Raw genomic sequence first — 27163 nt, forward strand, 5'->3', positions numbered from 1 at the left:
TTATGTGTACCAGGGGTATGAGGTGCCTTCATTTCTCATTGCATACATCCAACATAAAATTTACCTGAGCAATGATAGTATAGTGTTTCACTACATTTTCACTAGTGTCCCATTATTTGATTTGTCTAACTGTAGCTGTACACCAGTTCTTCTGACTGTTTTGCTAGTCTGTATCTTCTTGTATGTTTTCTTCTGTACACTCATTATGGATAGATTTCTCCCATTAAAAATAATTTTATTTGGTCAATTTTTTATCTCCTAAAATAGTCTAGCAGTCTGTTCAATGATCACACAGCAACATGGGACCCAGCAAACAATGAGAATGAACCATCCCATTACACCTCTAAACATAATGAAGGTACCACACATCAGGATATACTATCTTGGTGCATCACAAACTACACTTTAGAGTCCCTTATCAAAACCCTGCCACTTTCCATGGACATCTACCTGGTTCCAGTTTCATTCTCTTTATCACTCTGACATATTCCAGACCGTCTAATTTAAGTCTCCCTTGAGAAATACATGCTGCAATGTTCCATCTGCAACAGATAGGAAGAAAAGATAATATTGTGCTCCTTAGCTACATCTTTTACATACCTGAAAACCATTAGTAAAACCTACACTCTGTCTCTGCATTCTAAGCTACACACAACAATTCAGGTATTCCTAGTAAATATGTCCTATCTAGATGTGTTCACCTACTTTGGTCTCCAGGATTTTCTCCAATAAATCTGTATGTGTTCGAAGTGTATCACCTTATTATTAAATCCTGAGAAAAATTTAATTGAGAAAAATGATCAAGTTTTTATTCTTGCAAGCTATGTCCTTGTTAGTATTTCCTGATCTGCCTCTTCTATGCAATTGGAGAGCTGCTGAAATGAACACAACCCAGACTCCTCTCTGAACAAGCACAAACTGAGGCTCTTCACATCCTTGTCTCAGTGTAGTATCCTGCATTTACTCTTATTCTAGTACATTTTTTTTCCTGGAGGGCCCACCCTGAAACTGTTCAAGTCCAGGCTGAATGGGGCTTCCAGACAACCTGTTCTAGTGGAAAGTGTCCCTGCCCATGGCAAGAGGTTTGGAACTAGATGACTGGTAAGATTCCTTTTCACTCAAACCATTCTATGGGTCTATGATTTTATGACCTTGGAAAATCATCAGGAATGTATGCACAATTACAGATGCCTTTTTTTTTTTTAATATTGCACATATTTATATTATCTAACTAACAATGACATTGACCTCAGACCTGTAGAAGAGTGAAGAGTATTTTCAGGCAACACTTGAAGATGAAATTTTAATGATACAACAGTCAATAATAATAAATTTCAGCTGGGCAGAGTGAAGTAATTAACCTTTTCTTGTTGTCTTTCTAAGGAAGATGCATGAAAACATCGTTGGGGATAAATGCAACTTTAAAATTCATAGCTGCTCATATTGAAATAAACGTTTTTATGCTTTCCCACAGAGTTTGAGTTTTATTATTATATTTTTATTATATAGAATATATTTAGGAAAAGATGTTGAATAATATTGACTAAAATTTAGGACCCATAGCTTCAGGCTCTGTCTGTGACCTTTTTAGTTAAAAAAAAAAATCAAAAACAAAACAGACATTCATTTTCCAGAAACATGAGATATTTCCATTTCATCAATGTCTTTTCAGAATATGAGTGATTAAGGACTAATTAAAAATTACCTGTAGATTTATTTTATTGGTTTACTTTATCTTACTATAACTGTTTGTAACTTTTAGAATATCAATTCTAGACCTGAGGTTTTTTGTTTCATAAGTAATGGCTTTCTGTCAGGTAGCTGGACATATACAGCAAGAGGTTTAGGTAGGATGTTATTTTGTCAATATTGTGATAAGAAAATATGTGGATAATACATGTAGTATATATTATAAACTTCATGTTTATTACATTCAGTTATAGAATTCCATTATGTATTATCTTTTTAAATTGAATATATGCAGTGGCAGATAATTATACATCCATGACAAATGAAAAAATGTCTTATAAACCCACAACAATGAATAACCATTAATCTGTGTGACTGCTGGGGCTAAATATTAAGTATGGTAAGTAAGATCTCCCAGCAATGGAATAATTTTTATGTGTGTCTTCTGCCAAGAGCTTGTGAAAATGGTAAGAAACCAGAAAGAGAAGAGAGAAGACAGATTTCCAGAGCCCCTGAAGAAGTGCTTTGGCAGCAAAGAAGAATTTTTTTGAGAATGGGAAGTTCTGCATAAATGCAAGGCTAGACCTGGTCAATGCAAATTAGCCTGTAGCAAAGAAAAATAGTACCCTATATGCCCTAAAACTGGCCATTCAAAAATGTGTCATGTGAGTAAAAGAGAGAATCAAATCCACCCATTAATCACAGACTGAGACAAGGGAATTCACCATGTTTCTTCAGATTATTTATTTCGTCTTGCTACCTGAGTATAAAACAAGTCCTTTGGAATCACACAAAAAGCTTTAGCATACTAGATGCTACATTTCAAGCACAAGACTTTTAGGGGAAGAATGGAAATCCATCAGTAGGCAAGTAGCACATTCCTGTTCACATCTTCCTAATACTCCAAGTTGACAGAGGCACTGACTGAATCTTGTTTTTTCTCCACTGATGACCAAAGTCTTTCACTCACAAATTCCTACACATAGATCAAAGTATTGTGACAAGATAAAGAACACCAGAAATCACTGTTAAAGCAGAGGTGGTGTATGAAACAAATGCCATCTTTAATAATAAGGGACGACAGTAGCAACAAGATCAAAGAGCAAAACTAAACCCCACCTCCTTCTATTCCTAAAAAATTATTTTTCTTTACACCAGATGCCATTTCTAATTTTAGGATTGGGTCTTTTCTCCCTCTATTTTAATCACGATTTAATCAGTCTCTGAATTTGCATCTTCACTCTTTTTGGTTTCAACCTTTCTGCTTCTCTCAGTCATCTTCTGCATCCTTGATAAAAATCAAGTTTCCCAATTAAGTACAGTTTAAGATGTAAATTCTCTCTCTTTTTTACCCTTTTTTACTTCATTTGCCATTTAAATGTTAATTAACCCATTAGCCATCAAAACAGATATAAAGCCAGTTCATTTTGTATTGCACAGTGGCATGACACTGCTGCCTTTCTATGAATTATTCCCTCTCCAAGTCACAATTTGATTTCTTTTAGTATCTTTATTAACTATAATTCTTGAAAACTCCATTCAGCAGCAGAATTCATGATGTATAGATTATTATATAATCCATCCTGTCTTTTTTATTTATGCCCACTAAGATACTGATTCCTTCCTCTCAGGTTCTACTGCCTCCGCCCTTTGCCCCTCTCTCTACAATGATCATTGTTCTAGCTTATGTTTTAAACCAAACTCATATTCTTCTGGTTTTGCCACCCATCAGTTACTGAATAGGCTGGAACAAATCCCACAGCCATGATGAACAGGAGATTTCCCACCTTCCCCAGCTCTAAACCCCATCCCTCACCACTATCCCCATCACTCCCATTTTTCTCCATGCTATACAGTCCTGTAGCAGTTGTGTAGTTGCTCTTGTTCATTTTACCTTCTCTTTTCTTCTTTTTACCAGCTGGTCTGCCCAAAAAAACTCCACTTGTGTTTTAATGGCCTGTTAATGTTCTTTCATTAATATATCAGCTTTGTGCTGCCAAGAATGTACACAGGCAATTAAGTGTAATTACCGTGTACTATACAAAGGAGGGGGGGTCCTCAAAGCATTAAAACACTTTTAAATATATGTACTAATTTCAAGAATCTTAGCCATTCACTGTATGCATTTACACAGCACCACTAAGGAGAGTGCTCCTTCTAAATAAAATATCCCAGGCATTTATTCCTTTCACTATCCATTTCTTCAGTTTCTAACTCATAATGTTTCATGGCAACAAAGTATCGGATAAAAGTTTCGCCTAATGCTTCCTTAATGCACGAATCTTTCTCAAGTGCAACCAGGGCATCTTCTAGTTTCAGAGGGATAGATGAATGTTTCAGATCACCAGTGTGATTTTCTTCTTCAAGCATATCATCATAGCTGAGTCCTCTTTTTATTCCATCTAGACCTGCAGCAATGGTAGCAGCAAGGACCAGGTATGGGTTTGCTGCAGCAGAACTTAATTTGTTCTCTATGTAAGTGCCTTTTCCACCATGGCATTTGACATTAAAGGCACAGCTGTTATCATTATATGCCCAATTTGCATTTACAGTTTCTTTTGATTCTTTACTGTATTTAGAGTAAGGCTTGCGGCAACTGGTGGTAGGAGCCATCAGGCAGCTGATAGCTGCTGTGTGAGCCAAGAGACCTGATAGCCAATTTTTTCCAAGCTCTGAGAGCTCCTCAACTCCATAACCAGCAGAAAACAAATTCTTCTGGCCATTGAGATCCCACAGGCTATGTGATAGAGCCCCCAGATTGTAGAATCCTGATTCTGAGAAAAAGCTAGCCACGTAGTTATACTTCTTGGCCACCTCTTTAAGCCCTGTTCTAAATGTGAAGGCACTGTCGGCAGCATCTAGGCCAAATGCTGGATGAAAAGTGATCTCCATTTGCCCAGGCCCACTGGAAGAAGAAAAGCTTTCAATGTTGGCACCAGCATAATACATTCCTTCAATAAGCTCCTGAATGAAAGTCTGGTCATGGTTATTTAGTATCGTGGCTGCAGGAAAGGATATTGTCTTTGAATTTACAACCTCAGTAATGCCATAAATACAAAATTCATAAGTGAATGCAGAGTGCAAAGAAAAGCCATTGTCCTGAAGCTGGCTCAGCTGTTTCTTGGCAATGTGCCTTGGGGAGGTCATTAGTGGGGCTCCCAGCACAGTGAAGGAATCACATATCACTCTTGCAGTCTGCTCAGTCCAGGGTAGTATTCGAAACGTTGATAAATCAGGGTTCAGAATAATGTCACAATTGAAATTAGTTGCATTTATGTAGTCTAATTCATTATCTTTAGGATTCAGCGTCAGTTCAAGGTAACTTCTGGGCATGGCAATACCATGTATTGCTTTCTCCTAAACACAGAGCAGAATGACATATTACCAAACCAGAAAATACCTCAATGGTATTTTTATATATATAAAAGACATAAAATTCAGATTCTCAGCTAGAACAATGATATTTTCATAAAAGAACACTAAAATGCAGTGATCACCGATGTGGAGGGTAAAAGGCAGTTACTGTGTTTTTACAAAGCAGAACAACTTTCTGAAATATTGATATGAAAACTATGACATCAATGATCATTTTTAAAATTTCCATAGAGGACAAAAACATTCTTCAGCACATTTCTTGTATGTAATTGGTATCACCAGTTAGATACACTCTTTGCAAGTCAGACTTTTATCTATAGTTAGTCTATTTAGCTTCCATACCCTCTGACCATTTTGTTTAAGTAGACCCAAGTGACCACACAAGACTCATATTAATTCAATTCAAGCTGTAACTTCTCTTTAAATACTGTTTCTCAGATGCAACATTTAACATAAAAATCTCACTTTTTAGACATTAAAAGTTTGGGGTAAAATGTAGGGAAGCACTTCTAGCTAAGAAAATCTCATAATTACACTTTCTTCTCCATTTGAACAGAAAGCTTCAACTGATGAAAATAAAATGCAGGTGAGACCCCAAGGAACATCTACCTTCAATCAAGCCCCTTTACGACTTACCTTATGACCAAACATTTTTCTGATGAAAGCTGCAATTAGGGCAAGTTCTATCAAGTGGAATTTGGCTCATATTTACTCTTACCTTTATTCTTCTGAGGGAAAAAAATTGTCATTTGTGTGAGTAGAGGAGATAGAACAAACCCTGAAGGGGGCAAGCTCAGAGCTGAAAATAGCCAATTTTGAATATCCAGATAGAAATTGAATATGGCGGCTTCTCTTCATATGAATGAATGAATGAATGAATGGATAAATGAATGAATGAAATCTGTCTTCATTTAAGCAGTTGACAATCAACAGTATCAATGTGTGACACCATAAGCAAAACTGCGCATTCTGGTGAACTCTGCTCCTCTAAGGTGTCCATTTGGCACTGAAAATGATGTCAAAGTTTTCTACTACCCCATAGTAGTAACTCTCCCTCTTGAACATTGAAACCTAATTTATACTGCTTCCTAATTTGATTTTTATTTCTTGAATGGAAATATGGCAAATATTGCTGTTGAATCATTGTGAAAATCAGTGATATTTTCTTTATTGATAATTATGGAATTTCTCACAACTAAAATTATTTTATTGCCTGTCACTTTATTTCTTTCAGTATAAACACTCCTTCTTTGCAATTTTGAGATGTTCAGCAAACTAGAATTTTTAATAATGTGTTGAATCTGAAAAGATATTTCTGAGGGAAGAGATTATTAGAACTTCAAAGAACTGAAATTATTAGTCTTATCTAATTAGAATACTATTTGGAGGAAAAGAGGAATAAATGATTGCAATGATGAAAAAAGTCCAAATCCTTTGGGAACATGAGCAAGGGGAGGGAACAGATAATTTGTTCTAAGTTGGAGTTGATGCCTGCAGTATGGAAAAAAAAAAATTAAGGATGTGGGCATGAAAACACATAAAAGTGTAACTAGAAATGAAAAAAACTTACTTGAAAAAATCGAGAAGGAACATTCTTTGATCTTGACACACCATGGAGGTCTATTGACTCAAATCTGACAAACTGCACGTTGTCCCTGGCCATCTGCTGCTTAATAAATTCAATATGAGAGAGCAGGTAAAGGAGAGTTGGGTTTTCGAGGCCGTTTACATCAGGGTCTCTGTTGAATGCTAGAAGTGAAAAGGAATCTTCATGTCAAACAAAATAATGAGTGCTGAATAAGGCTGTTCTCCTAAAAAATGCAATAGTAGGAAATGGTGGCATGGGATGTAAAAACAGAAATGAGAAAAAGAAATGGCTCATGAAAGTTTTGGAAATAAACACGTTTTTTCCCCTGCCATCTTGTATAAAATTCCTTATTTTTTAGAATGGTCTGTAATTTAAATTCTTTTTCCAGTTAACAAGAGAATACATGGTAAAACCAGGTTTTATGAGGTTTGTTGAGTGCTTTTAGGAGCAAAAGCAGTAACTGGACACCTATTTCTGACTGAAAACTGACAGAATATAGGTGCTGTGTCTTTAATGACTTTGTAAAGTGCATTGATACAGAAACATAGTAAAAAGAGCACTTGTCTTCTATGAAACCTTTCTCAAGGTCTCTTGAGAAGGATTGCTGTCTTCTCCAGCACAGGAAATGACTTTTAATGGAAGTTTATGCATTTGCTGTTATGGAGTCATCAGCTGTACTGCAGAAGCTGTAGGACTCTATGAACTTCTTGACATGAAGGCAATAACACCTATAATAGTATGAATTCCATAATGGAAGTGGAGAGATGGGCACAGTAACTTCCTTTCAACCTCAGTCTCTAGCCTGCTTTTCTTTTGAGTATCTGTATTGTTTTTGTTCAAGTTAAACCACATAAGGCATTAACTTCCACTTAATACAATAAACTAAAACAACCAAGAGTAACATTTCATATTAATAGGCAAAAAATTAGGAAAAAATTTATTTCTTTTTACATTTCTGGGAGAAAAGTTCTCCATTCTTCCCAAGGATGTGTGTAGATGAATTTTTGCAGGCTTTAAATCCACCTGAAATATGTCCAACATCAACCATTCACCACCAGCCTTCAAGGGGAAGTTTAAACCTTCAAGCTGAGGCACTCTGAAGGTTGGTGGGAGCAACCCTAATCTCTCCAGTAGCAAATTACCAAACTGGAGCAGATCTCCTCTATCAGTAGCCAGCAGGCACAAGCACAGTTTTTGACTCTCCTTTGGGGCAAGCAGGGCTGCCAGTTGCAAGGCTGTAAGAAGGCTCAGCACAAGGCTGTCAGGTTATTCCCTGAGAAGGCCACAAATTCATCTGTAGCCATGAAGGCTTCTCAGAATCTTGGGTATCACTTGAGCATCCTCCAGCTTAGATGCAAGGAGGATACTTTAGGTCAGGCAAGTAAGAAAAAGTTAAGGAATAACAGTGGTCTGTGAGGAATGACAGCTGAAAGCACAAACCAAAATTCAAGTAAACAGGAGAACAGAGTAAAAACTGAATAGAAAGAAAATAATTTTGTCAGATTCATTTCACTTCATTACATCTTTCTCTTTGGTCTGTTTCAGCTCTAAGTTCCTTATGGAAATAGCTTTTTTTTTTTTTTTTTTTTTTTTTTTTTTTTCCCTTAGTGTCCTCTATAAACACTGGGGCAATATGCCCTTTAAAAGATGAGTACTAAATAAGGAAGTCCTGTTTAAATGTTTTATGTAGCACTCACTCTGCTGTGGGTGCTGCCAAAAGAAAAGAGTGGGCAGAGAGAACTGGCCTTGTCTTGCCTATGCCACCAAGTAAGTTATTTGAATACCACTGCAGTTATCCTGTAATGTTGTTTTACAAGATACAGGTTTACTGGCATTTACCAGATTTGACCTTTTAATGAATATGACCATTATTTAGAAGTTTAGAAATTTATTAACAGGTATAAACTGTGGTTGTTCAAAAGATTAACAAAACTTTAAAAGATTCTGAAAATCTTTCTAAAGTTTGAAGTCCTAAATCTTCCTATCAAGAGAAGTTTTTGTTTTAACTTCAGGGACAGAAATCTGAGGCTTTTACCTTTAAAGCAGTGCTCAATGCCTTTTTAATGCATGTTTAATTTCCTTGGCAAAGATGGTAAACATTTCCTGTCAACCACCTGTCACACTGAGAATTTAGTCTTTGTATTGCGCAAAGAAAGGCTTGGCTGACAACCCTTGACATCAGACAACTTTTGATGTAAATTTTGCAAGCATTTCTTAAAATGTCCTGAAATGTTTTCTATTAAATTTCCATCTACTGAACAAATATTTTTCAGGTAAAAGTATATAAATAATGAAAAAGCAGCAATTTTAATTCTGATCTAATTAATTATTCAAAACAGTTTTCCTGAGAGATATAGATTATATAAATCAGTACATAAGAAAAACACAAATGTTATGTGCATTCATATTATTGATGCATAAATTAATTTTAAAAATACAGCTACAAATGTACTTAATTTAAACATCTGCCAATGTCAGATAATTTTCAAACTTTTATATATGTGTGTTATTTTCAAGATAAAGTTATTTGAATAAATATCATAAATTCCATTATGTGAACAAACATTAGCAGAAAATTCATACTCATAACTTATTTCTAAAGAATATTAAAAAACAAAAATTAATAAAAGAAGCAAGAATTTGTCTTTTCCAGTTGGAGTCTTATGGTCAACATCTTTTTAAATTAGGAGAATAAATTGCATATATTGGTCTAGAATTAATCTATATACTAGTGTAGACATCCTGCTAGGCAAAAGACACTTATTCATTTACAAGAACTTCTTTCCAAAATCTCTTAGTGTCAACAGAAACAATCATGCAGCCTCCACATACTTTTTAGAGTTCATCTTTTATATAAGTTGCAAAACTTTCTCATTAAATAATGTTTCTGTAAATTGTAAGATACACAAAGATGTCACCTCTGGTTGATTTTGGGAATATAAGAGGGAATTTTGTTTCTTAAGTAATAATTAATGAATAACTACAAACTGCTCACTTTTCTACTGCATAGGACCCAATATATATTTTCTCAGAAGCCACTAAATAAATCACTGTCAAACCACATCCATGATGGCAATAATTATTAAAGTTTGGAAAGGTATAGGAGGGAAGGGAGTGCTCTGTCCTTACTGAGTTCATACAGTCATTATCCAGAGCATTAGTTACTAGAGGCAAAGTAGGTAATAAATATTTGACAGGCTTAGCTGATTTAGAATCACAGTCTAACAGTTTTACATTCTTCTAAGGGAGGATTCTGTTCCTGAGTATGACTTTTTCTCTAGGTTTCTGGGTGTCTAGAAATAAGGACATTTTCCTCTTTATTTCAGAAAATCTCCTTAAAGAAACACATAAGTTCAATGAGATGCTCAGATTTCTGTTCATATTTTCATTTTAAAAATCAAATTAAAATCAAGAATGGATGTCTTTCTTTAAGCAGATCATTAAACATCTACATCATTTTGGCAGGACACAGAAAAGAACCTAATGTTTGTCTATGGTTCTGTCTGCATTTCCCATTTAATTCACCACTGAGAAACAATTGGTAATATTCCTTTTTCTACTGTAACTAGTGCAAAATATCTACAAATATAAACTATCTTCACATATTTTAAAATATTAATTATGCAAAACTAAAAATATTACCAATATCAATAATAACTATTATTATTATTATTATATACTAATATTATATATAGAAGAAGAATGCTGCCATTCTTAGATTATTAATATTAAAATCATCCAGACTACTAAGAGCATCTAGGGCAAAGAGTTGACATCAGCTTTCCCTTCTCAGCAACAGAAAAGTGCCAAAGCAGAAGAAAGTGCATGTCCCAGACCAATCTCTCATTTTCAACTTGTTCAAGGCCACCCTTTCCCTCAGTCCTTTATAAACCACACCACAACTAAAATAAATAATGTCTGAGTACTCGAAGCAGTTACTATGTTAGAACTCTAACACAGGGTGCTCTGAAGATCTATATTGACCCCTTTTATAAAAACAGACACCTTGTGTAGATGGTATTCACTAGCAATGGACCCCCCACAGTAATCACAAATATACACTCTTCTAAATCCTATGGAAATTTCTGTCAGAACTGATTTAAACATGTCTCTTCTTCCTTACAGAACTCTGGTTTGCATATTTAAGAACAGCCAGTTGACTTGTTTTGCACAGCATGTTATTTACTGTTCTCACTTTTGCCTTCAAACATTAAACACCTTTATTTCTCAAACCTTACATGACAGCTTTTCCTAGAGTTGATATCATTCTTATTGTTACTTTTCTATTCCCATCTGGCTTTTTGACAGGGTAAGTAGTTATGAATTGCATTTGGATGCTTTATTGATGTAGTGATCAGAAGCATCTGTGATTGAAAAAATAAGCAATTTCCATTTCTTTCTTACGGGAAAAAAGGTTTCTCCAAAACTGTTTATTGATTTGATTTCTACAGTAAAGTACATAAAAAGTTGTTTCCTTCCTTGTATTTTAACTCACCTATAAGACTCTTAGGAGGGGAATAAATATGTAAGCATACTAGAAACTCCTAAAAGATGGGTGACAGTAAAGATATTTCCCTGATCTGTTTGACAGTGAAACTTTCAATTATTTTTTTCCATTTATTTCTTTGTCTCATGACAATCTACTTTCTTTTTTAAATTTAATTTCAAAGCAGGCTTTTTACTGGCATCACAATGTAGAAGCTCAGCTTTCTCATGAGTTCTATAGCTAATTTAGAGGCTGACATACAGCTTCAATTAGCCATAAATCATTCTTTCCAAAGTGTGTAACAGCATGTCACAGCTTCTCAGAGAAGATACATCTTCAAGAGTCAAATGCAAAGCACATTTTTATCTCTCAATAAATGAAATGTAAAAGAAATAACTTACATTTTTCTACATTCCAGGATATTTTATAAAAATGGCTCCTCTGTAGTGAATGAGTAAATCATCACAGTTGCGTACAAAATTTAGAGGATTTGAAAACAATATGTGGAAGTGTCTGGGGAAAAATCAAGCTGTGTAATACCCAATGGAATTACTTAACTGATAATCCTAAACAAGATGATGTTTGCTGTTGCAAACTGGGAAGTCCCTTCTGGCCTAAAAAAATTTGTCCTAATTTTAAAAAATCAAGAGAATAATAGAGCAGTTTGGGTTGAAAGAAACATTAGAGATCTAGTTCCAGTGCCTATACACAGGCAAGGACACTTTCCACTAGATCAGGTTGTTCAAATCTCCATCCAACCTGGCCTTGAACACTTCCAGAATGAGAGAGAGAGCACCACACTAAATGGGAAGCAGGGCTAAATAGGGATGAGACTTTGTACAGTGTAGAAGGTAAGGACTGAACTTTTCATGAATATGTTGTAGAAGGAGAGGCAGCTAACAGTCATAACAATCAGAGAATGCATTTCCCTTACATTAAGTCCAATCTAGCAATTTTAGGACCTTTAACATTTACTGTAAAGAAAGAAAGCATCTCCAGTGGATGGGAAGACTTACTGTCTGAATACACCTCCTTCTCACACAGTCATGCCATGACTAGTTTGCAACAAATACCAGAGATAGATGAGTTGAATCTCAGCTGAAAGGGGTCAAAATAGATCAGAAAGACCAGATGGAGGTCCTGTTTGAGTATTTTTCTTTTATACAGATTAAGTGGAAAAGTGGGAAATCAGAGAGTCACAGAGGATGAAGATTTCAGCTATTAGTATGGAAGATAAAGGACTAAAGAGTTTTGGATTCCTTTGGTTTGTTCTTAGAGTTTGTTAGGTTAAAAAAATGGTGAGTTGTATATAGCTTAGTTCAGAAAGAAAAGGAAACAACAAAAAATACGAGGTTTTTTTTCAACAGAAAATAAGGGCAACCAAGACAGTTTAGAATGGAGCTGAGCTTCAGTCCTGCTATACTCAAACCCAGTTCAAAAATGTAGGAAAACAGAGAAAAATGTTGTTGAGCCCAGGTAAAGAATGAGGAAAGAACATGAAGAAACAGAATGTCTTTTGTTCTTCACTTTAGGAGGGCGGCAAGAATGGCACAGATTATGTAAAATACAAAGCCAAAAAGGGTACCAAGTAAAAAAGACAGTCCTAAGTCCCAAAGTGAGACATTGCTATGCTTCAGGAATTACAGAAGAGGCAGTGACTATGAAGTGACCACTTACATCCTCTGATTGTCCACTTACATCTCCCAAAGAGTCTCCATTTCTATTTCCTTGTGACTGACTAGATTTACTGAGCAGAATCAGTGGGAGCAGACATATCTCCTCCAGGTGAGCACAGAGGACAGTGAAACCACATGGGAAGTTGAAATTTGTTTCAAACTGTGTGAGAAAAATTTTGTATGTCCATGGAGAGAAAAGCCTAAGCTATTTCTTTGCTGAAGGATTCATAATTCCATCACTAAATATTAAGTAGCGTCATTTGTTAGTGCCTCATTAAAAATAAGAGCTTTGAAAAATTCAAGAGTAAGAATATGTGGTTAATATTGTAGTAGAAAACAAGATTTCTTGTAGGACTGATGAAATCCACTTTTAAGCATGAAATACAGCCTGCTAGTGTTTTCTTGATATGCTTTTCTTTGAAAAGCCAAGTTAACAAGGAACTTAGTGTTTGGAGTCAGCATGTGATTCTTGAAGCATTCAGACTTTCTTGTGCACTTGAAATTTCAACAGTCACTAGGTAGCCACTGGTACCTGCAGCCATAGCTGAAACATATTTTCTTTCAGAAAATTTCTTCTCTCTCAACCATGGTCTCATGCCTTACATGGCAATATACTTGGTATAGACTCAAGAAGATGAGTCCTGTTGAGAGGACCTGCTTCTGGAGCTGTTCTGGATGCCCAGCTCTGCAGTCTGCACTGAGTAGATTTTAAAATATGTTTTATCCTGGCTACAGACCAAGACATGCAAAGCAGATTTGAAGCCTCAGATGACAGACATATTCCAGTGCTTTGCTCACCTGTGACTACTTGGGGGTGATGTTGTTTCCTAAGGTCCAGAAAAGTGCTTTCTCCTCAGTCTGTGAGATGTCACCAGGCTCAGCTGGTCCTTCTGCCCACGCAGTGCTTGTGGCTGCTGGGGCCACCTGCAGTCCCTGGCTCTGTGTCACAGGGGATGACACACCAAGACTCTGGGGTGTTATGATCCTTGGGTGCTTCACATTGCTTGAATAAAGTTATTCCCTTTGGCCTCCTCTCTGGCCACTATGGTATTAATATCCTAATTTAGTAGTGAGATTTCACTTTAGAGAGGTCAATACACACCTGCTATATACACTATACATACAGCACATGCATGAAGTCATCCTGTGTGCATGTAGATACTATGAATGGTTTCTTAATATTACATACTTTCTTTACTGTTATTCTTATTCTTCACTATTTGGAATCATCCTTCTTTGTCTCCCAAGAATGCAGGCATTGGACAGCTTAACAAGCACCTGGTAATTGATGACTGCATACCAACTTGTAGAAATGCACGTCATTATCCAATATAGACACTTTGGCAAATAAATTCCTAAATTCAGACTAGTGCTGTCAGTATATTCACCTAATTAACTGTATGTGTTAGTTTCTATCTTTCCATGGAAAAGCACTTTAGATAGAGTTTTAGCTTTAGCTTCAGCTCCAGTTTCTCTGACATTTTTCTTACTAACCCAAATATCTGACATGTCGACTTCTTTTCTATTATTTTTTCCCATGCCCAAGCACTTATTTTACAAACTATCTGACAAGAAATGGACAAAATGCACATGCAGTAATATTTCCACATTGTCCCATCAGAATTATGGAGAAATGTATGGAGCTATCATTTTAGAGAGATGTTAGTCATGTAACTAACATGACTGCATATACAGCCTCTGATGTACTCTGAATCACTGATGCTCAGCTACATATTTTAACTTTTCTACTGCTGATCTCTAGATTGTGCTTTAACTGTGTACTTTTATAACAATAAAGTATAGTTCTGTTTTGGCCATATCTCAACACTGAGTGGATCTGAAATATAACCTCTTGTAATTTTTCTAAAAATTTTTGATGAAGTCTTCTGATTTGAGCAAGTTCAAATATTTGAAAACTTGCAAATTATTGAGACTCTATTTCAGATATAATCAATGTCAAGATATCTTTAGATCCAAGATTCAGGCACTTTGGTAACTAAAATATTTAACCTAATATTTTAGTCAAAAAAAATGAAAATATTTAGCACTTGATCTCCCCAATCCATAAATTATCATGGGTAGCAATGAAATACTGTTCATGCAAAGGCTCATTAAAGAGTTCCGAATTTTATCTAAAATTTTATTTTCTTCAGTTAAGTTACTGAATATATTCAATGAAAATTAAATTTTGAACATACACAGTTCTTACTAAGTAGAAACTATTTCTGTGCATTCCATTTACTATTGAAATGAACAGTGGGCCTTACAACTTGTTTGGTCAAAGCCAAATGGAATCCAAACCTCATGAGATTCCAAAATGTTTGATATTGAATACTCTTCTGATGAGGTGAAGCAGTTTTCTCCCAGCTCCCCTCATAGCAAGTTCTCATCTGTAGGTCTCTTTCAGCCACCACCACCACCAGCCATCCAGGGCAGGATTGATCCCAGGTGGCTTTAGGGATCTCAGAGTCACACAAATGACCTAAACTAATCATCACAGAACTTCTTCCCCACTGAGTGGAAATACACACCCACCTTCAGAGATCAATTTTTCATCCACCTCTAATACCTCTTTGAAGACAGAATGCCTGTGTTTACTGGCTAGGAAATAAACTTGGATTAGCTACTTCGTGTTGAATGGTTACAACTGGGTAATCTCCCTGTGTAATCTACAATTAATCTCATCAGTTCCCTCTACCTTGTAAGTGCTGCTATGACAAAGAATAATTAGTCCTTTGTTTTAAAATATACTTGCTGGTTTGGCAGATAATGAGAACACAATAGTGTTAAAATTTTGATAACGAATTTTGCTAGCCTTTATCAATTAAAAAAAAAAACAATCTGGAAAGGGAACAGCATCAAGCATAAACTGAGAAATAATCCTATAACCTTTTATTTCTAATAACATGACTGGAGAATGGTTCAAGTGTGAAGTATCTTTTCAAAGCTTTGTATTTCTCATGCAGTGCCTTCAGTAAACACTGATAGTGTTCATGGATATCTTTTTCAGGCTTGTTCAAACTGGGTAATACAAAATGTCTACCAAGAAATCCTGCAGCAGCTAACACAATTGACATGTTCAAATTGTCTGTTTTCAGAGTATCTATAGCAGGGTTTCTATCCATCTGTCAGGAGACTTGAAAAAAGCAGGATAAATTAATATTATTGCAAAAATTTAATTGCTATTATTATATTTTGTTATGTAGTTAATTATGGATGAAGTATTTTATCAGTGAAGAGATTCATACTTCTTATATTAGTAAGATAAGTCAAAAGGAAAGATATCTGTCCTGGAAAGCTGATAATGTGATCTTGGTCTGATGCTCATGGAAATGTATTAATTTCATATTCAAACAACTGACAAACTGGTGCTTTTGTGCATCCTGGAAACAGAACAAAAAACTGTTCAAGCCCATTACATTATCATAGCTAATAATAGTTTTCAGTTTGTTGATCCAGCTAGACCAGAAGCTTTTACAAAGAAATCACAGTCTATTAGTAGCAATTAATTGTCTCTATAAACACTTCCAAAATGGACTTATTGAACAGCATGAAAATAAGTGGCAGTTTTCTCTGCCTCATTTGCTTTTCTTCCCCTATAATTTATAAGAGATGTTTTTGCATTCCAGTCCTCTCACAAGACAAATAATTGAAATCATCTCTACATGGGAGCAATTTCTACTGCTGGAAATGTTTTTTAAAAAAGGAAATTTTAAGAAGCACAGATGCCATCAGAACTTTGCAGTATCTAGCAGAATTTTGGGAAATGCTGCCTGCACTGAGTTTAAATGAGGAATATTTCAGTTTTATTGAAAAAGACATGACCACTTGTGCGTGAAAGTTTTTGGCAGGCAGTTGGGCTTTATAAATGCCTTGCTTTAAAAACAAACAACAACAAAAAAAAACCCCAGCATAGATGTAGAGCACAATATCCAATCCATCCTGATCACACAGAAACCACAGGTGCGAATTCTCTCTTGCACTAGCTCTAATTTAAGTTTACAGCTTAGCAAAGCAGCACAAAACAACAGGAGCATTTTCTTTAAGAGGAGAGCAGGTGATGTTTAAGCACCCTTACCGTCGAGGCCTGTGGAGGAGTCAAACTGAACCTCAGGAGCTGAGCTGGCTGCAGGTGTAGGAGTTGCTGGCAGTCCCAGAATGAGGTGATCCACATTGCTTCCCACTGGCTGCTGCTGATCAGAGCCGGCAGAGCTGAGGACCAGGACGGTTTTGCTCTGCTGCCCCATTCCCTCCTTGTGGAAGCTGAGATACTTTTGCTTTTCCTCTCCAAAAGGGGGACTGAAAGTCTCAAAGGGCCGGCTCTGCTTGTCAGCTGCTTTCTCCCGGGGTTTCAAATTTTTCTGAGCAAAAGTGCCACCTGCCTTGCCACAGAAATTGGGCCCATGACAAGGCAGATGACCTTCACTCAGCAGGTTTTTCAACTCTTGTAGGCTTTGTTTAGAAATGCCAGGTGGCCCCATGAAGGGCTCGGCACTCTGGCTCCCTGGCATGGATGCGGAAGTTCCTAGAGAGCCCATCTTTCTCACATGAAACTTGACAACCTTTTCTTCCATCCCATCCCGTTCTTCTGGCTTACCCCTTGCCTGCTCACTGTCCTTCTCCCTCTGCCCTGCCTCCATGCAGCCACCACCTTTCTCTCCATCCCACACAGGCTGCACACCTGGGGGCAGCTTCATCTGAGCTGCTGTATCTGTTTCCTCATGCATTTTTCCTAATATTCTTCTTCCAGTATCAGCATACTCCAGGGTTTCTTGTGCCTCTCCACACCTGTCTTCTTTACCATCTCTGCCAGAATTGGAATTGTCATGACCTCCTCCGTCCTTTTGTACTTGAGGAAAGGTAGTGGGGTTTTGAAAAGACTGCTCTGATGGCAATTCTGAGCAACCAGTGGTTCCTTTAAGGGGACAAGGATCTGGGATTTTTGAGGTGTGGGACAGCTCCATCTTCTCATTTTCTAAAGGAGGAATATACTTTGTAGGACCTTTGATTCCCTTTTTCTTTCTGAAACCACATATATTGTTGCCATCAACTTCATCATCATCACTTTCAGATGTGTTCTGCAACCAGTAATAAAATATACAACCAAACAATATGCATGAATGACACAGAACATGGCAATGTAGCACTACCACCTGCTGCATTTACCTTGTAGTACTTCCACTATTTCTTGATTATGGAAGTCTCTGTGAACACTTATTTTGATCTTTAAAATATCTTACAGAATTCTTTTTCTTATACTTTAGAACATAATTGGAGAAAACACCTTCATAATATTGCTCTTAGCCAGATTTAGTAGATTATAAAACATAGTACATTGTGTGATATCATTTGCCAAACATATGTCCTTTAAAGTTAAAAAAGTGTATTTTTATATTTGCAATATAGAACAGATTTCAGTATTTTAAGTGATTAATTATCAAGATAGTGACTGAATTCTTCATCTCACAATGTCTTAAAAAAGACTCCCTGACTCAGTTTAACCAAACCCACTGCATAGCCAAACACAAACTATTATATTACTGATCTATAACTACTCGGGTTGTATTTAAGAGATATGAACACTTCTTGGTTTGCTTGGGTTGGGCTGGAATTAGCACCTGTAAAAACACTGGGAAATCAAGGGATATCCTCTGAAAGAGACCATTCTTTACCTTTTCCACAAAGGAATAATCTGCACTCTCTCCAATTTCAGAATTTCCAGAAGAAGGGATCTGCACAAAAGCAAAGTGAATGCCAGTCTGGGTAAAGCAAAAGTGATTTCTGTTGGCAGACAAAAGCAAGTAGAAGGAAAGGCAGCAGAATCCAATGTTCATATGGAATGAAGCAACTACATCGCCTACATTAAATTCATTAACAACTCCCCTTTTTCTCTATTATTCCTCCCTTTTCCCACTGTTTTCTCACCATGCTATTTTCCATTATCCTGCAGTCAAAAGACGTTTACGGCTTCTCTCCTAATGAAGAGCTCACAGCAATGTTTCCTCCCTCTCTCCCCCCTACCCTGAATTTCCATGGCAGGTTGTGTGTGCAGCTGCTTTGGAGCTCCCTGGGACACTGCTGGCCCCCAGCTCTTTGGGGAGGATAAACCCACAACTCCCATGCACATATCCTGACAGACATGCCCGTGATGCCCGCTTGCATCAAACACAATCACTGGTGCATTCACAACAGAAGTATTTTCCTACCCCAGTTTTAGCACTCTGTGTTTAATGAACTCATTTCTTCATCCAAGGGCTTTGGTTTATTCCCATAACACATCTTATAATAAAGACCCTATAAAATAATTCTGGGTGTTTGCTGATACCCCTACACATTCAGTCATGCAGAATAGAACTAATTCTTAAGCTCTGTATCATTATGGAATAGAAATGTAATAAAATAACATTTTTTTGAAAAGTAAAGTGGACAAAAACAGATTTTTATAATTCAGAATTACAATTTTAATAATTTCCTTAGTAATACAAAAAGAGAATGAAGCTGGGGGAGAAACAGTAGGAGTGGAAAAACTTCGGTCTGCCAAATGGAAAAACACAAATCTTAAAATAAAAGATTCATCATATTGAATTTCTAAACATATAACATTATTTTTTGTGAGAAAGTAGAGAAGACTTCCAGCTACTAAAGCTATAGTCATAAAAAATTTATATTATCATTAATTTATGAAAAATACTTACATTAATATATTTTGTGGCACAGGCTGCTATCATCAAAATATCTTGATTTACAACTTATGAGGTTTTCAGAATTCTTTTGTTTCCTTTGAGTAACTCAAAACCAGTAACATAATCATAATACTATATGCATTTCTGCATTATATTATATTAATTATAACAATATAATAATAATAATAATAATAATAATAATAATAATAATAATAATAATAATAATATATGCTGATACCTATTGAAAATTTTAAAATTAAACAAAATTTTTGCCTGTTATCTATATTGTAGATAACAGACAGATCTCTGAAAAATGTTCAGCAAAATAACTGAAGGAATGTTGAGCTCATCCTTTATCTTGTATAATCTGTACTGAAGTCAGACAAACAATATGTCAAAAGCAAAATGTCAGAAAACTATTTTTATACAATTAGCCATTCTAAAGGATTCCAAGAACACTAGGTACCATCCCCACATTTTAATCCTTACCAAAACAAATTCCTTCTGAATAGACATGAGCAAGATAAGGACTGATCACTTGCACATTTGTAAATGAAAATATTTTTGCAACAGACCTTGAATAACTGATGAGCCTATAACAGTTTGCAAAGGGTTTATTTTCCATTAATAATTAGACTATGGTACTGCAGTTTTATTTTAGACCCAAAAGAAATACTGTACCCATTACTCTTAAACAAAAATAGTGATAATTTTTACTTTCAAATAAACAAAACTCTTACAATTACACAGAGAACAACCTATGCATTACTTTAGGTCCTCAGCAAAAGGCACATCGTGAATTTTTTGCAGGGAAATGACTTAATTTCTAAATAAACTCAGACAGTATGGACTTTTATTTAGAAAATTTCATTTTCATTTAATTCATTTTAACTTCATTTAATTTAATTTCATTCATAGTATTTTCTGCAGTGAAATAAACATTTGTTGCAAAGTACCACTACAGCATTTCTTCATATTAAAGACAGCCATATGCATGAGATATATGACAGACTTAGACTTATTTGTCTAGTAGTTTATGTGGTAAAGGCTTAGTACACAGGAAGAGAGGGGAGACCACCCAGGAATAGCACATATGAATTATCTATTTAACATTTTATTTCTTTAAAGGATTTTTTTTTTTCTATGGAAGACAGGATGGTTAAGTGAAATAGTGTCTTGAAAGAGGTACAGTGCAAGTGAGCTGGCTGCAAATGATTACTTAATTTAATTGAACCATGTGTCGTGCTGTGCTGAAAGGAAAGCAAAACAGTCATGGCATTAATGCAGCAAAAATTTTGACTACTTTTCATTTCCTTCCTGAACGTTCCTGCATTTTTTGCTCTGCATCAACAGTACTAGGAAACAGATTACTTTAAAGTTCTTTTACCCAACATTTGTTTCAGCATCAATTAATTTTTTTTGCTGATTTTCAAATATTTGCTTCCACCTTAAGGCAGTTCTGAAATTTATTTCTCTCTCTTAGCAAAGGACGCTTGGGCAGCAATTCAAATATTCCTGCCAGAAGAATCAGCTCCAAGATACAAACAGTATGAGCCACATTACACAAAAGATCTGAGATTTAGGTTTTTCTTTCTAATGTTTTATCTGATGTTGTTTTTCATTGGCATTTATTGGTACTTTCCCAAGTTCTGATTTCTGTTAGATCTACTTGTGCCAGTGCTGCAATTTGTGCTGATACATTGATCCCTTCTGCACTGGAGTTTGCACCTGGTAAGGCTTCAGGTAGAGGTGGACCAGTGCAAGTCCTACAGGAGGCAGGAAGAGTAGGCTGGATCACAACTCATTTCCCCTTATGGGAAAACTCAGCTCATAAATAACAGCTTTACTCGTCCTCACTACGTTCCTGCTGTGCCACTGAGTACACAAGAGTCTGGATGTCTCTGGCTATCAACAGATAAGGGTTGCACTAAGCTTTGCAGCAGCACATTAAGGCACCATGCAGGTAAGAAGAGGAGAGAATAGAGGACAGTAACAGCAGGCAAATATTTCAGCATTGTGCAGATGAAATTGCTTGCTCTACTTAACAAAATTAAGTGGCACTTCTGGCATGCGACCAGGATTCTACATCTGAGGCACATTTTATATCTTGTGGTAAGACAGAATATATAAATCTAAAGCAATTTATCTTAATCAGTTTGTGTTCCTTTTTGGGCTTTGTACAGCTCTGAAGTGGAGTATTAACTATACCATGAAATACAGTACTGCCAAAAGGCAGTTCATCTGTAAACCTGCCAAGCTGAGAGCATTGGAAATGTAAAGTATTGCCTTTGGGAGGAATAACAAATACTGAGGTTTGTGGTGTGTGAAACAGGGGAAAATCCAGGGCAATTCTTGAACTTTTGCCTTAAAATTATATTATAGGTGACTGAAAATATATCTGTAGTATTCCATGTGGCAAATTCAGGTGCAGCAGAAGGAACCTTCCATTTTTCTCCCACTTTTTGCTTGTATCGTGACTTCAGGCAAGACTGCAAACACTATTGTATTTTATAAACCTCTCTAAAAACATACTGACAAAAAGAGACATGGAAATGAGAAAAAGAAACTCTCAGTAAAGCATTTGAAAGGGGGAAAAAAAGAAAGAAATGGAATTACTTTAAAAGGAGCTCTGAGTAACTTTAGATTTATAGCTCCAGACAGATTTTTATCAAAGGGAAAGGTGAAAGAGGCAAGGTGCAACTCTAGCAGGAGCTTTAGTATACTTAATCAACAAAATAACTCTATGTTCCTGCTACTGACTACCTAAAAACGTGATGCAAGCGCTCAGCAAAATACAATAAAGGCTAAGTCACATTCTCTTTTTTATTTCGTATTGTTAACTGATTTTTAAGAGGTCAAATTGTGATGATCTTTTTGAGTTGGTGCTATAGATTTTTCAAGAATGAATGATTATTTTTGCAAAGAACATTTAAATGTCAAAATCTAGTAAAGAAAAGAAGTAGAAAAATATGGGAAACTAAATCAAAAGTAAAAAATATATAGGATTTGGTTGGATTATTTTTTTATTGATGAAAAGTTAATTGTTTCACTTAGATTTTTTTTTTTTTTTTTGTCATATAAAACACTGTTGAAAAACTGAAATTAAGTGTTTCCACTCTAAAAAAGTGCATAAATGTTGTTCAGGTCATGCTGACATGGACATTATTTACCCTGTTTGAACTTTTTTCCAGTTCTAATTCAAAAGTCAGTTTTTCAGTTTTCAAATACTGACATATTCTAAAGGCTGAGGAACTTTTTCTGTCCTGCTCTGTTACCAGGTTACCCTTTACAGCTCTCCCAGGTTGGTACATCAAGTTTATTTAATCTTTTTGTGTAGTAATGAATTTTGAATACTTGAAGCCAAGACAGCAGGAGGTGCTGCTTAAGACTTCACACAACAGTACCCATAAAGCAAGCAGTTCTGTGTCCAAGTGTTTTCTCTGCCCTTTTCCCTGGCAAGCAGAAAGCATTGCCCTCCTGCTTCTCCAGCAACCAGGCAGCAAAGGAGCAGAGGATGCAAGAACAAATTATCTACTGCTGAGAATTAATGAAGCTTCACTGGAGTCACTGGAGCTACAAAAATTTGAACCAGGACAGAATCTAGCCATGGAGTTGCACTGAGGACAACACAGATATTTCCAGGGAGTATCTCCAAGCACAGAGAGGGGTTTTGGCTCTTGGGTACAGTGCTAAAATGAGGTGTGCAATGATAAACAGACACTGGTTGTTTGTAAGTGAGAAGCATGAGGATCACATAGTTTGTCAAGATATTGCCATGACTAATTTCTCCCTCAGTGACCTTGTGTGATAAAGTGGCTCTTTGAGAGAGATTTACTGCTACAAAAACATTTTTGTGAAGGATGTGAAAGTGGCATTAATATTAGGTACATCTCATTATTTTGCAGTTGGAGAAGCTGAAGCACAAAGTTGCCATAGGTCAAGGGAGGTGTGTGGCAATGTGAGGAGCAGAAAAAGTGTTCTTCCTTCCTTGAAACTTAAATATTATCAATTATTAGCATCCTTCATGTGAAAACAAATGGAGTAAGGTTAGCTCACAATATTGTGCTAGTAATTTTCACATCTAACACCTGCCTTTGTCTGCTACACCCATGCAAAATCTTCAGACTACATAACGCAATTACCAGATAAGCTTCTCAAGGTCATTGATTATCTTGCTGCTTCAAAGCAACAAAGTTGTCCTTGTAACAAGATTATTTGCAATTACTTTACCTTGACTGTGCAACCTGCACTGTGTTAAAAAAAATCCCTAAATAAGGCAGAGTGTCAAAATGAGTAAGATGATCTTTCCTTCACAGTGGTTTGGGACCACAGAAGCATGAATTCAGGATAAGAATCTGTTTTAAAATGCACTTATACAGAAACTAAACATTTCCATTTGGGTCAGTAGCCTGACTCAAGAGTGTCACTTTCTAAACCAGGTCAGATTCCAATCCATAGACTGTAGTGCTTTCATTTGCATTAGTGAAGTTAAAACCAATGTATTTCCCCAATAATATTAATAGGGTCAGATTTATGACATCTGTTTTTGTTACTTTTGATAAAGCTATAAATGAAACTAATAGGAAGTCAAAATCTCTTGCTTCCTAAAGCAAATGGAGTGTTTTCAACTTAAACAAGAAGACTTTCTTTGACCTCCACTTCCTTCAGGATCAGACCATGCTCAACATACATGCACGAAGAGCCTTGCACATAATTCACAAGGAACAATGCACTTACTTGAAATCTTGAAGCAGATGCAAAAAGTATTTTACATTAGTATACATGTTTGGAAAGCATTCACGATCAGCCTCTTACCTGCTGGGTAAGATCTTCCTTTTTGTTCATGTCCACTTCATTCTAGTTCAGGTCATCATTAGAAATGGCCTAGTAAAAACCTAGTAGAAAGCTATCCCATATTTATAGGCACAGAGACAATGAAGGTTAGCTCACACAGAAGTGCTGTAAAGTTCTTTTCCCAGCAGGCCAGGCAGATGATGAGCCATGGAGAGCAGCCCAGGAGCGCTGCTTTCTGGAGTCGCAAACAGACAAACTCATCATGAGCTGCCTGCCTGCAAACAAAGGAACCGAGCACAAAACTGGTTTGCTCAACTTTTCTCCTCACAAAAGGCTTTTGTCCTGTAACAAGCCATTTCTGTTCTGGAATAGAAGCTATTGTTAGGCTCCTTAGAGGTAAAACCTATACTGGGCATTAAAACAGCAGTATGGTTTTGAAGCATGTGAACAGGGATTTGAAAGGCAGAGAACACTGGAAGAACAACATGCAGCACCAGCCAGTTACTCTGGCTTGCATGTTGTAAATTCATAGTGATGCATCTGGTTGTATTAGAATTGGAGTCATTTTTTGCACTAGATATCCAAAAATATTTCAAAGATTATATAGTTAAGCTTGTCTTGTTTTTGGTTTTTTGTTTTTGTTTTTGTTTTTGTTTTTGTTTTTCAGATTTAATATGTATTCAAAGGACTGTTTTAAACTGAAATTTCATTCACCCAATTCCTTTGGATGACATAAAACCAAAGGATGGCCATATTGTTGCGCTTATAGCAGTCCTGCCTGACATCTCATCACTCAATAAATTCAAGTAAACATGATGTTCAGATTGGGATTTACATTATGTGAAAACTCAGGTTTGGCATTCTTTTAATAATCAAAAAACCAAAAAAACCCCAAAATACCAAAAATACCAAAAAAACCCACCAAACTTGTTAAAATTACCCCAAAATAATGACTATGCATTAGGAGCTATAATTCACAAAACTCTTGAGCATCACCAGTCCAATGCATAAATATAAGTGCCCAAGTCCCAAACTGGGATTCTGAAAATCCTTCCTTTTCTTGAAGGCCAGAGATCCTACATTGATGCCTCCATCTATGCAATTTCTGTAACTGCCCCCTTTCTGAACTGCCGCACTTGTCACAGACCAGAGCAGGAAAAAACTGGAAGCTTTATAGTACTCAAGAAATAGGCTTACTTATATGTCTTGACACTTTATCACCCAGACACTAAAAAAATTCAACACCCAGACCATTCAATAGGATGAGACTCCTACATGATAGATTGCATGGAAGTCAGTATTTTGCTTTCAGAACAGTTCTTTCAAAATTATTTGCCCCAAACTGCCATCATACAACAGTAGGCACAATTGCACAGCTCCTTTTCTAGTCAATGTACAGCTGCCATTGACCTACACTTTGCCATGGCAGAGTTGCTTGTGAGCCTGTTAGGATGAGTTATGTCAAAGGGATGCTTCTGAGCAGGACTAGTCACACCAAATTGTCTGAGAGGCCAGACAGCAACAATTCTGGTTTCCCACTTTTACCATTTTGAATGCATGCAGGAACAACCTCAGTTCTTAATTTAGAAAAGACACACTTCAGGCTAAAAATCTCATTTTTCAGAGCAAGAAAAGTATTCTTCACAACAACAGTGGTCAAACACTGGCACAGGCTGCCCAGACAGAGTGTGGGATATCCATCCTTGGAGGTATTCAGAATTTGACTATAAAATGCCCTGAGTAAACTGAGACTAGTTCAGAATTGGTTCTGATTTAAGTGGCAGATCAAGCTTGATAACTACCACAGATACCAACCAGAATAAATTATTATATGATTGTACATCTGATTAATTTATACATATTTCTATTAACTTCATTACATTCTTGCAAATACAAAACATCTCTGGCACACTTCTCATTCTGTTCTTCTCTGTTCTGCTAAGCATCACAAAGACAAGAAAGAGCAACCTCTGCTTTAAACAGTGTAGAGGAGGCACCAATCTTGCAAACACCATTAGCAAGAATCAATCTTTTCATTAATGCTGAAAGAATCAACTATTTCCATCTCAAGTATTTATCAGGTCCTCTTTAAAAAAGTGTTGTTTTGTTTTGCTTTGTGGACAGAGTGAAAGAGGAGAGGGAGGGGATTCTCTACTGAGATCTGACTGCAAGATGCTGCTGGTTTCAGAAAAACTTTGCTGATTGAAGAACCTGAGAATCAGATCCAGAAATTGATGGAAGCTCATTTTAGATTTACCACAACACACAGATTACTGCAAAGAGCATTGTTTGGTCATCATCTTCCCATCTTTGGGAAATAAGATAAATCAGGACAAATCTACTGTATCTCACGAGAAAAATCCAGGAGTTTATATAAAATGGTTCTTATATATACAATCAGAAAGGAAGTTACTGTAACTAAGCTTTTTTAGAAACCTGCTTTCAAATGGATATGGCAGTATTCTTTCTGAAACAAACCTCTCTACAGTCTTCCCAAAAAAAAAAAAAAAAAAAGAAAAAAAGATTAAAAAAAAAAGAAAAAACTCGAGAGGAAGGCATTCTAAGAGGTAGAAGTATTCTGACAATAGAGAGAAAGTAAGATAAAATTAATGGAACCATGTTTATTTTACATTTATCATTGAATTAATGAGAGATATTATAAGCAGTGAATTCCAAATTCCTGAGAACCCACAATAAGAAAGGGCCAAAACATATGGAGTAATGTTTAGTGCTTGATCTCACAGCTGTGAGAAGCAGCCATGCCATGCTCATCCACCCCTTGTTTTCTGGCAGATAGATGAGATGGGTTGAAGAAGACCTGCCTCTTAGGCTTGTCCTAAAATTCTTGCCCCATCTTTCATCCCCTCCTCGC

At 36.2% G+C, this 27163-nt stretch overlaps 1 protein-coding gene across 2 annotated transcripts; it reads right to left on the reverse strand.

Annotated features, from left to right (window-relative positions):
• Positions 1-3846: 3846 nt before the first annotated feature.
• On the reverse strand, positions 3847-24372 carry LGSN (lengsin, lens protein with glutamine synthetase domain; the record flags this gene model as incomplete). 2 transcript variants are annotated; one of them, XM_079299171.1, is made up of 5 exons in its annotated part: positions 3847-5046; positions 6635-6813; positions 16893-17892; positions 18487-18546; positions 24313-24372. In XM_079299171.1, 5 exons carry the CDS (start codon positions 24340-24342, stop codon positions 3847-3849), a joined length of 2469 nt encoding a protein of 822 aa, XP_079155297.1. The 2 variants fall into 2 exon arrangements, with proteins under 2 accessions (XP_079155297.1, XP_079155298.1); XM_079299172.1 differs by lacking the exon at positions 18487-18546 and having other exon boundaries at positions 24313-24342.
• Positions 24373-27163: the final 2791 nt, after the last annotated feature.

The sequence above is a fragment of the Erithacus rubecula genome (genome assembly GCF_903797595.1).
Source record: "Erithacus rubecula genome assembly, chromosome: 2".
NCBI classification, from domain to species: Eukaryota; Metazoa; Chordata; class Aves; order Passeriformes; family Muscicapidae; genus Erithacus; species Erithacus rubecula.